This window comes from Dipteris shenzhenensis, chromosome 25 (assembly GCF_047967505.1).
Source record: "Dipteris shenzhenensis isolate YYH24624 ecotype China chromosome 25, Dip_SZ_1.0, whole genome shotgun sequence".
NCBI classification, from domain to species: domain Eukaryota; kingdom Viridiplantae; phylum Streptophyta; class Polypodiopsida; order Gleicheniales; family Dipteridaceae; genus Dipteris; species Dipteris shenzhenensis.
Genome location: NC_141620.1, coordinates 36,798,836 through 36,811,000, shown reverse-complemented (window position 1 = coordinate 36,811,000; position 12,165 = coordinate 36,798,836). Strand labels below are relative to the sequence as shown.

Genomic DNA, 12,165 nt, shown 5'->3' with positions numbered 1-12,165 from the left:
ATCATAGAAGTGCATCCATGTGTGTCCTCTGCAATGTCCACGATGGTAGGATGTCTTGACAAGAGTAGGGTACTTGACCATGATATGAAGTTGCAAGATGACACAATTTGCGGAGGGGTTAGTACAAAGAGACAACCTCCGAATAAACCACAAACACTAAGATTAATACTTACAAATTGGGCTTCCCATGATTCAACACCCCCTACTCCAAAATGCACGTTTTGATATTGCTCCATTTGGATCCTTCGTGCCTCCACATGTTGTAGAATGGCTTTCTTCCACTCAGACTTTTATGAGCAGTGTGGAGCTGGCACCTTGGTGGTTGACCTCCCTCTCTCCTGGCAATCTCAGATAGTGCATGCCTCTTAAGCGAAGATCTTTTATTGCCAAGTATAACAACAATCTTTGACTTTGCCCATTTATCTGCTGTGAACTCAACATTGGGGGGATTGGGATACCTAGAGCGTACATCATTGATGGTCTCATTGGCCAACCTTTTTGGATGCTATTTGCATGAAATAAAGCAATCTTTGTAGTTGTTCGCAACTACAGAGTGCAGGAAGGCCTTGATGTCCTTTCCCCGTGCATCCATCAAGATGCCTCCTCTCTGAGTGATGTCATAGAAGATTGTACCATCATCCTTTGGCACGTCTGCATCATTTTAATCATCCTGGGCCCCACCATTACACCTCACAAAGCACTATGATATGCATCCCCAGAGCTCTCCCTGGCACTACGCCTGTTGCCCTATCATGACGAGCTAGTATGCTGGCCACTCATCTCTGGAGAAGGGACTCCCGATCGCATCGGAGTATGCTAGCGGCTCTGCGAGGTAGAAGGGCCTCCTGATGGCAGTGGAGAAGGGACTCCAAAACACTATAGTGCAGAAGGGAGTGCTGATGATCGAGGAGAAGGGACTCCAGACCATAGGGGAGAAGGGACTCCTGATGATCAAGGAGAAGGCTGGCAACTTTGTCACCTGCTGGGCTGTTTCGACTCCATAGGAGTAATCTCAGCTGGTGTGGGTATGGGGAGGTTTGGAGTTTGTACTGCTGACTCTTAGGGGGTGTTTTGAGTACCCGTCATGTATGTGTATAACTCTTGAGGAGTGGGAGGGTGCCCCAAAATGTTATATAACTCCCAAAAGATGGCATCTTGAAGATTAGGTGAGGCTCCTGAAAAGCTTCCTAGCCACATGATGAACTATAGAAAACTTTCACCTTGCAAGTCATCTCTATATCATTGTTCCCCACACTTCGGACAACTAGCCAAACCTCCATGCTCATGACGAAAGAGAATACAATCATTACGGCAAGCATGGATGGTATCATAATCCATACCCACTATTGTTAGCATCTTTTCCGCTTCATCTCTTGATGCGGGCATGGTATTTGGTGCAGGCAACATCTTCTGGAGCAACCTAGCACAATTCAAACATACATAGGCTTCGAATAATGATGATTCAGTACACTGATCCATACATGATGATTCTCAAAACAAACAATATCCAAATAATGAGTCAAATTAATGCAAGAGCTAACCTCATTAAGGCCGAGATACTTGTATCCGACCACCCATACTTTACGTGCAGATTCAAGATTGAGAGACAAGCACGTAGTTTAGACATCCTAGCACCCTCGTACAATTGTGTTGATTGCAACTCTTGCATTTTGAACTCAGACTCTGACATCACGTGTACACGGGATGTAGTGCCCCTAGAAATAGAATCCATCATGTCAACCATACCGTCGTCATCATCCGAGAGACTATAGTCTTGCTCAAAGTGTGAAGGTATATGCATATCCTCATCAGCCTCCTCATCCTATTTTAAGATTTCGTGTAAATATAAGATCTTGTCTCAAGGTTTCGTACCACAATGGTATCCAATATTAACCGCGAACTTAAATAGCTTTGACTTACCGATAATCCATCAACACGTGCAACACCAACGGTGGGTACTGGTTCAGGCTCCTCCCCATACATCCGCAAGTGGCGCATGATAATATGACATTGATGTCATACTTCTCACTTGCAATGAGTGCAATGACAATATAACCTCTCCGTAAGCCACTTTGTGCTCTCGTGCATTGGCGCATCATTGGACGAGCTTCCAATCGTCCCTTCCATCTACACTTATAAAATCACAACATAAGTTGTAAGGAAATATCTTAACAGTTATAAAATAGCATCTATGAGCTGCTTTTTTAACTTTAAACATAAAGTGTCATGAACATCACTATATAGCGATGTTTTGACCTGTTTTGTTGCTATATAGCGATGACTTGCTCTGTTCTATCGCTATATAGCGACGCTTTTAATTAAAAGCATCACTATATAGCGACTGACCAGCATTGCTATATAGCGACGTTGTGGGTTAAAACCCAAACCTCGCGATGCGCGACGCTTTCTTTAGCAATATCTATTGTAAGCTACAATCTCTCCTCCCACCTATTTCCGATGACCTCCCACTCTATTCTCCACTCCTCACCACTACTCACCCCTCTCTTAACACTTGTGCTCCCTCTTTTTTTTCTTGAAAATAAGTTTTTCAAGAAGGTGAGTCTCTTTGAACAATGTAGGTTCTTTTTTTGTGAGATTTCATTTCATGAGTGTTGAAGCATGTTTCTCCTTATATTGCTAAGGCTATGTGCTAGTTTTTATGCTTGATTTCAAAGGATTGAAGCCAAAAAACGAGATTTTGTGAAAGAAAGAAGACTCACCTCTTCTAGTCTTTTTTGTATTTCTCTTCCTTTGCTTTCTCCTTGTCTCCTCAATCCAATCTCTTTGAGAAGTTGCTTCTTTAAACTCCTCTTTCCTCTAACTAGTTATTTGAAATTGTATGTTTCCTCTCTTTTGTAGGGCCAGTCTACAAAACACCGAGCGGGATGTACTATTCCAAGTAAGAAAGAGCTTCCTCTTTTTTCCTTTTGTTATTTTTGTTATTTGCATTGACCTATAGCTAGCGCCTTATGCACTAGCTGCAGTGATGGGTGTACGAACCCTCTCTTCCCTCTTCTTTCCCTCTTCTCTCCTCTTCCGTCTCTTCTTTTTCCCTCTTCTTTTTCCCCTCTTTCACCCTCTTTTCCCCTCTTCTTTTTCCCCCTCTTTCAATCTCTTTTTCCCTCTTTTCCTTTCCCTCTTCTTCCTCTTTTCCCCTCTTTTCCCCCCTCTTTCCCTCGGGGGGGTCACTCATCATATGTAACCCTATCATGTGAGTTCAACAAAAGGACATTTTTTATTTCTAAAATTTACAAAAATAAATATACATAAGGGACTATTTAAAATAGTTTTGAGAAAAATTTACAGATTTGTATAGAAAAGGGGTACATTTTATTAATGAAAAATTTACAAATAAGGGATTTTAGAAATAGGCCTTGAATGCACGTGGTATAGATGGTTTATACATAGTGACCCCCCTGAACTCTTTCCCCTCTTTCATGCTCATGCATAAGCATAAGCATAAGCATGAGCATATGTCTCTTTCTCTTATGCACAAGCATGAGCATAAGCATAAGAGAAGGAGACATATGCTCATGCTTATGCTTATGCATGAGCATAAGAGACACATGCTTATGCATGAGCATATGTCTCTTTTTCCCTCTTTCCTTTCCCTCTTCTTCTCTCTTTCCCCCCCGCTTTCCCTTCTTCCAATCTCTTCCCCCTCTTTCATGCTCATGCTCTTATGCTCATGCATAAGCACAAGCATAAGCATGAGCATATGTCTCCTTCTCTTATGCTTATGCATAAGCATAAGAGAAGGAGACATATGCTCATGCTTATGCTTATGCATGAGCATATGTCTCCTTCTCTTATGCTTATGCATAAGCATAAGAGAAGGAGACATATGCTCATGCTTATGCTTATGTTTCATTCTCTTATGCTTATGCTTATGCTTATGCTTATGCATGAGCATATGTCTCTTTTTCCCTCTCTCCTTTCCCTCTTCTTCTCTCTTTCCCCCCCTTCCAATCTCTTTTCCTTTCCCTCTTCTTCCTCTTTTTCTGCCTCTTTTCCCCCCTCTTTCCCCTCTTTCATGCTCATGCATAAGCATAAGCATAAGCATGAGCATATGTCTCATTCTCTTATTCTCATGCATAAGCATAAGCATGAGCATATGTCTCATTCTCTTATGCTTATGCATGAGCATATGTCTCTTTTTCCCTCTTTCCTTTCCGTCTTCTTCTCTCTTTCCCCCCCTTCCAATCTCTTTTCCTTTCCCTCTTCTTCCTCTTTTCCTCCCTCTTTTCCCCCCTCTTTCCCCTCTTTCATGATCATGCTCTTATGCTCATGCATAAGCATAAGCATATGTTTCTTTCTCTCATGCTCATGCATAAGCATAAGCATGAGCATATGTCTCCCTCTTTTAATCTCTTTTTCACTTTCCCTCCCTCTTTTCCCTCTTTTCCTTCTCTCATGTTTTTTGTTTTTGTGTTTGTGTCTATGTTAGACATGAGATCACGTCGCACGTCTGACGAGTATGGACAGCCTTGCAGGAGGAGACATCACGATCTCTATGCTTCAAAGGACTTTGATTCCTCTCAGGTGACACCTAAGGGGACTACCCCCCGACTCCTCTCGGACGTGGCACTGTGACTACCTCTGGTCCGACTCCTCTTGGGCCTAGCACTGCGACCACCCCTGGTCTGACTCCTCTCGGACATAGCACTGCGACTACCCCTCGCGGAACTCCTTTGATAGTAGCACATGGCTTTGTCAGGAGTCCTGACGAGTTTGTAGCACAGATGACCAATGAGAAGGCAATGAGATTCTTCTCTCTGCTATCTCAGAGGATCTCAACCATTCCCTCTCCTACACCAACGGCTGGACCTACTGCCCAACCGTCCCCTCGTGCCCCTTCGACCGAGGGGTCATCACCTGTGCGTGCCTATCATAAGGGAAGGAAAAGTAGGAGGGGCTGCTTATGTTGTGCTGACTCGGGAGATGTAGACGAGTCAGCACACTCACATCCCTACAGGTCTCCATTTGGTCTTGAGACACAGTTTCAGTCAGGTCCCTTGCCCTCTCCTACTCCCACTGCTACTCCTCGCTCCGGAAGTGCTCGCACAGCTTCCTTTCACTTTGACTCTGCCACTACCATCAATCCTCCTTACCCAGACAAGGACCTCTCCTATCAAATCACGACTGTCGAAGAAATAATAGAAGATAGAAAGGGCAAAGCAATGATAGCCACCATGAGGCGGTTGATGAGCCATCACTTCAAGAGTGGCATTGCTACCGATTGGTGGTATCCAGATCACTAAAAGAAGCAGGCGGTCATCGATGAATTTAAACAAAAATACTCTAACCCACCAAATTGGGAGTTTAATGAGAATTATATGCGAGAGTGCATGGGTTTGGTCTTGAAGCATCATAGATCAACCTTGCCTACTTCCATCGCAAAGGGGATGGCTAAACCAGCTGGGCAGACAAAGCTGATTGGAAGTTCTTCAAGAAGCAGAATAGGGACCATCCCAAAATGTTCGAGGGTTAGAGGAGGGTTGCAAGGAGACGGCTGGACACCATAGGTACTTCGCACTTTGGTGCACGCAGACGGTTGACGTTCGAGGCAACCGTGGTAAGTCTACTTCTTCTAATTTAATGTATTGTTCTATTTCTTTACTACATATTACATGCACTTTATCTAACTCTAACTCTCATAAATTGAATCCACAGCAAGCTGTGATGGGTTGTTTTCCTACAGATGCAGAGACGCGACATGCATTTCGCATAGGAACAAGGCCGTGGTTTATTAAGCAAGAGGCAATGGGAGCGACGGTTGATTGGGCTGAGGTGGCTACTCGGACGGTATAAGTTTACTCCTACTTGTAATCTTACTTTTTAAATTGTTTTATTCTTTAAGTTCCAATCTAATTTTTAATTTATATGGTTCACTCTTAGGGTCAAAGCTCGAGCATCCCATCACCGGAGGCGAGCGATCACCAGGACCAGGGATCAGATGCATGTGACAAGGGTCAGGGAGAAGGCGCAGCTCATGAGGATCAAGGAACAAGCCAACAAGATGAGGACGAGGACCAAGAGGATGAGGATGATTTGAATGAGTAGTAGTAGTAGTAGTTTGCATATACTTCGCCATGTATGTCATTTTGTATATCTGCTTGTTTGAGCGATTTTGTATCACCCTTTTAGAAAGAATAATTTTGTAACAAATAATGTCGTATATGTTCGACATCATTTCATTTGAGCGATTTTATATCACCCTTTTCGCAAGGGAAATTTTGTAATAAAAAACTTTTTTGTGTAATTACCAAAAAAAAAACATTAGTGGGACAAAATAGGGCTTGCTATGGCCCTGTTTAGCCCCACTAATGCTTTTTTTAAAGTTCTGTTAATCGTCGCTATATAGCGACATTTACCAGTGTCGCTATATAGCGACGATTATCAATGTCGCTATATAGTGACGATTATCAGTGTCACTATATAGCGACCATTCTTTTCTGATGCTTTAAACGACTTTAATAACAACGTTTGCGCCCGTTTAAGAAAAAAATTTAATGTAAAAAGCATCGGTATTTTCATCGGAAAAGGGCCTATGCCTTGTAGTGAAATCAATCAATTGAAGCTGGGGTAGGTTTCATATCGAGGGTGGCAGGGGAACTTTGAGCTGATTGTGGCCTAGCAGAAGCGCTCTAAGATTATGGACCTGAGACCAAGAGTCAGGCAACATCCCACTAAAATTATTGTGCCCCAGATCCAAAACGGTTAAATTACCACTGGCGAAATTGTCTGGAAGTCTTTCGCTTAGATTGTTTTTATGCAAGGAAAGCGTATGAAGTTGAATAAATGAAGAAAATTTAGGTGGAATCTGTCCACTCAGAGAGCTATTTTCCATCTTGAGCCATTGAAGATCGAAGAGTTTGCCAAAGCAGGTGGCAGAGTTCTAAAGAGTCTATTGTTTGAAAGATGAAGATACGCTAGGTTCTTAAAGTTACCACCCAACGATGGAGGTATGATTCCTGTCACCAATACATCACTCATTTCAAGGCTCTATATACTTTCCAACTCTGGAAAAGTTTAGTATTCCCGCGACGTTCCTAAGCTCTCACCAAGACCCATTGCAATGGTGATGCTTCGCGAGCTTAGGTAAGCTCTCATACAAAATCAAGTGGTTGCACTTCTAGAAAAGCAGCATCCCAGCGAGGTTCCTAAGCTCTCAATAAACCCATTGCAAGCCATGGTGGTGCTTCATGAGCTCAGGCAAGCAAGCTACTTCACCATTGTCTCTTCTTTGCTCCTCTACAAGACTAGTTGCCTCATCAAAATTTACCCCTTCTATTTTGTCATATCCACCAGGAAGGCAAGCCCAATATCGTGCAAACTGCTCTATGTCATGCCTGAGAAAATTGCAGGGAGCCCATCTTTCCAAGCCATGGTACAGGAGCTGTAGGAAAGAGTATGTCAGTGGCTCTTCCTCTTCCTTTAGCTAGAGCATTTGCAAGGAAAGCAAGAGATTGATTACAAAAAATTGATCACTTGTCCAAGGACAGTTGGCTTGATTTGTCATACATGAAGCGAGGATGAAGTTCATTGCATTAGGTAATTTCGAATGGATCCAATCGTATTAGTGAGGAAAGAAAATTAACATTGCTTTGTGGAAAATTCAAATTGAAATGAATAAAAAAATACGAATTCTGTAGAAGTGTCCACAAACAAGTGCAAAGTGATATGAACCAAATGCAAAATGCTATGTGCTAAATGCAAAGTGCTAAGTGCTATATGCAAATTGCTATGTGCTAGATACAAATCGATATGAACCTAAGGACGGACACATTCCTTAGTCTTATAATTTTTGAAGAGGAAGTGTGCCAACTCTCCCCCCACACAAATGTGTGGTTATGTGCTAAATGCAAAGTACTATAAAGCCAAATGCAAAGTGCTATATGCCAGATTCAAAATGCTATGTGCAAAATTAAAAGTGCTTTGTGCCAAATGCAAATTCAAATGAATAAGAAGACGAATTCTGAAGAAGTATTTAGTAAGTGCAAAGTGCTATGTACCAAATGCAAAGTGCTTTATGCTAAACTCAAATTGCAATGTGCTATATGCAAATTCCTATGTGCTAGATATAGATCGATATGAACCCAAGGAAGGGCACGTTCCTTGTTCTTATAATTTTTGGAGAGGAAGTGTGCTACCTCTCCCCTCGCACAAATGTGTGGTTATGTGCTAAATGCAAAGTACTATAAGCTAAATGCAAAAGTGCTATATGCCAGATTCTAAATGCTATGTGCGAAATTAAAAGTGCTTTGTGCCAAATGCAATTTCAAATGAATAAGAAGACAAATTCTGAAGAAGTCTTCGACAAGTGCAAAGTGCTATGTACCAAATGCAAAGTGCCTCAAATTGCTACGTGCTATATGCAAATTCCTATGTGCTAGATATAGATCGATATGAACCCAAGGAAGGGCATGTTCCTTGGTCTTATAATTTTTGGAGAGGAAATGTACCAACTCTTCCCCCACAAAAATGTGTGGTTATGTGCTAGATGCAAAGTACTTTAAGCCAAATGCAAAGTGCTATATGACAGATTAAAATGCTATGTGCAAAATTTAAAGTGCTTTGTGCCAAATGTAAATTGAAATGGACCCACAAAAGGAAACATTCCTTGGTCTTATAATTTTGGTGAGGAAGTGTGGTAACTCTCCCCCCACATAAGTGTGTGCTTATATGCTAATTAATGCAAAGTACTATGTGCAGAGCGTAAAGTGCTATGTGTTGAATACAGATTGCTATGTGCCAAATTCAAATTGCTATGTGCTAATCAAGTTTCTAAAAACAAAATGTGTGGTTGTATGCTAAAATTACATAATTCAAATAAAACATATTCTCTCTCAATAGAGCTACCTGCCCGGATCTAGTTTTATTTATCTGTTTCTGTCCTTTAAGATTCTAGGATTCAGATTCACTAGATTTTTAAAGCATCGATTCCATTCTTGTAGTCCTCAAACCAAAAATTCCACTAGCCCTCAAACCAAAAACTTTATTCTCTGATCAATTTGATTAGAACTACATAACCTAATGAATCTTGCAGGTATATAGAAACCCGCGGAACTCACTAACCGGAGCTAGTGCTCCCGTGCATACATGCACACTTGTTATTGGTGCTCGATCTCCATACCCTGCACCCTGACGTCCACATGCTGGTTATTATGGGCTTTCACCACAATGGTGATCACCACCTTCTGCTCCTTCTCCAGTCCGATTCTCTTGATGTTATCGCCAATCTCCAGCTTCACATTTGCAAACAACTGCTCGGAGTTACCCACGTCGGGAACAACGTTGAAGGATCCCACGTATTCTGCACCGCTGGTGCTTGTATCCTCTTCCGCATCCGGCAGATTGATGAACACCCTCAGCTGAACAAAGGTTTCCCTCGGTATCTCCACCCCTTGTAGCACCAAAACTTCCGCCATTTCCTGCGCACTCTTCACCCCCTGGACTTTCAACTCCTTAGCTGATGGCGCTGGAGGTCGGCTCACCATTGCAATCAGCCTCTTCCCCAGCTTTATGCTCGCCTGGTTCTCCGATGCAGGACCTATCTCCTTCACTTCCGACTTCGAGGTCTGGATGGTGTTGCTGGAGGCTGGCTGTGGCTGGTAATTTATCCAGAGCTCGTCGGCCTTCACTTTCTTGTACCTTATGCCAAGCTTTTTGGAGTTCAAAGCGTCTCCGGCCTTTACTTTCACCAGGTTCGCCTTCTCGTCATAGAACACGAATTCTGCGTCGAGAAAATCCGGGTCGGTGTGGTCTTTGCGCCGTCCACCCGGAAGTTCTCTCCAAACCTCCCACAGCCTGTCGACGTTGCTATGATGAGCGAAAAATATGGGATCGCGGGCTGCGGTGGTGAACACCCCCATGTCCTCGAAGAGGGGCTGTCGAGGGTCGCCCGTCCAGAAGTGGATAGCATTGTGCACGCTGTTCTCCAAACTTCCACCCAGAGGCGCGTGCAATACCGTTGAGTTGATGGTGTTGGTACCGACCCTACACAGAAACAATGGATCGATTAGATGAGGCCTGTGTATGACTGAATAAGCATAACACTCCACTACTGCAGCTAATAATTAGGGGTCTGCTCGCTCGAATATACGTTCAATTTCTACTAAATCCTGCAACTTCGAGCCCTAGAAAATGGAGGAGCCTGCTGTCAGAGTATGACGGATCGCCAGCTGAGTATGACCTAAACCGTTGCGTAGCGGGCATATTAACACAATATGTCGTACCTGTAGGCTCCTCCCAGGAAAAGCTCCGCTGTTGTCGCGGTTACCACGGACTGATACATGGCATTCAGATTCTCGTTGATGATCTCTGAGTTATTCGTAGCATTGGAGAGAGCATTGAGTCGCACCAGCGCAGGAGGAAGGTGACTTGGGTTTCGTTTGGAATTGTAGAGCACGGTTCCATTCTTAGCGAACATGGAAGGCATCATGTTTCCTTGTTCCTGGTTGTCCCAATTCCAGAACAAGAGAGAAAAACTGGGGTCTCCAATGAGGCTTGCCAGGATACGTTCGTGAAAATAGAGATACCAACGATGCCAGGTCAAGAAGAGCCATGAGAAGTGTACTTGAAGTGGAGTGTTGCTTCCTCGTTGTGTATAGGCTCCATTACAAAACGCACAGTGTATATCAGCTTGCCTAGCGAGGCTCCTCGGATCATGAGACGGAAGGGATTTCATGAGCTCATACGCTTTGTTGTACTTGTTGATATAGTCCTGGTCTGCATTGTGCGCGGGCCTTCTGATCCTTTCCACCGCTGGGTATCGCTTGGAAGAGAATCTGACGATCCTTTTGGGCAAGGACAGGCAACACTCGAAGGTGAGTGTGACGCCGGGGGGCACGACTGAATTAGCGATTGCGTGATGACACTTTCTGAGGTCGGGTGACCGGATGGGAGCTCCATATCCGAGGTGAGGAAGAAGAAGGCAGCTACAGAAGAGAGCAGCTAACAACATTAGAGCGAGTCTGTTTGAGAGCATGGCCGGTTGTGTACTATGTACGTGTTGAGACCTGCACGTGGAAGAATGGCAATCTTTGCAAGGGGGAGCAGATTTGAGTTCAGATCAGAGTATGATAGGTTGTTAATTATAGGAAGTTAGGACAGGCATGACTTAGAGACCTCAAGGAATCAGGATGCGAGCGGCCAGCCGGCAACCTACACGTCGTTGTGACAAAAAAGACGGCAAACGAAAGCACTTGTCCTAAACAAGCCGGTTGCTGCATAATTGGTTAAGTCACCAAGGGCTAGGACCAGAACCTGGCTCTCCTCTCAGCGCCAAGTGGAACCTGCACATCGTTGTGACAAAAAAGGCGGCAAACGAAAGCAATTGTCCTAAAGAAGCCAGTTGCTGCATAATTGGTTATTTCACTAAGGGCTAGGGACCCACCCTCCCTTCTCTCTCTTCGCCAATTGGAGCCCTTCTTTGCCTAGAACCTAACTCTCCTCTCAACGTCAAGTAAAACCTTCTCTATTAGAAAATATATAAAATATATAAATATATAAACAAGAGGGCACAATTTGTGCGTCCACTACTACACACGGGTCTTATTTTGACGCTTAAGCACTGACGTTTACCATGCGCGGGATACTAATCATCGATAATCAAAGCGGGATTAGTTAAGTATCGCTATATAGTGACTTTAGATAAGTGTCGCTATATAGCGACCTTTAAAGAGAGTCGCTATATAGCGACACTTACTAGACTTGTGAATGGTCACATTATATAGCAACATTGAGACAATTTTCTATAGCGATGTTTTACAGAGAGTGTTTTTTCACATACCGACCTTTAAAGATAGTTTTTGCCAATGACAAATTTTTTTTCCTTTTGATACATGTTTGATCCTTTGAGAGAATAAAAGTACAAGAGCATGTACATCAAGTTTGAAGCTTATACATTTATGTCCAAGTTTGAGATGAAAAAAATCAATGAAGAGCATTTACATCAACGGCTTCATCCCGAGCCAAGTCTAACGCGCCAAACAAGTCTATCTCTAACTCTATATCGAGTTGATCTCCTATATCATCATCGTACTGTAGCATCGTATGTTCACCTAAAACTTGATCATCTTCTTCAATAAAGTGTGGTGATTCTTGATGATTGTCAACTTCTTCTTGAATATCATGATCTCCATCTTCCTCTCATACGATGTC

The 12,165-nt window shown here is 43.1% G+C and overlaps 1 protein-coding gene across 1 annotated transcript; it reads right to left on the bottom strand.

Moving 5' to 3' along the window:
* Nucleotides 1-9,113: 9,113 nt before the first annotated feature.
* LOC147885831 (polyphenol oxidase I, chloroplastic-like) lies at nt 9,114-10,990 on the bottom strand. Its single transcript, XM_087396229.1, has 2 exons — nt 10,239-10,990; nt 9,114-9,999 (listed from the first exon to the last, which is right to left on the bottom strand). Exons 1-2 carry the CDS (start codon nt 10,988-10,990, stop codon nt 9,114-9,116), a joined length of 1,638 nt encoding a protein of 545 aa, XP_087252355.1.
* Between the last annotated feature and the right edge of the window lie 1,175 nt (nt 10,991-12,165).

Excerpts from the sequence above, each read along its gene's own strand:
- LOC147885831 (XM_087396229.1), bottom strand. The coding sequence starts at position 10,990 with ATGCTCTCAAACAGACTCGCTCTAATGTTGTTAGCTGCTCTCTTCTGT. Across the intron at positions 10,000-10,238 it reads TTCCTGGGAGGAGCCTACAG|GGTCGGTACCAACACCATCA; the intron begins GTACGACATATT and ends GTTTCTGTGTAG.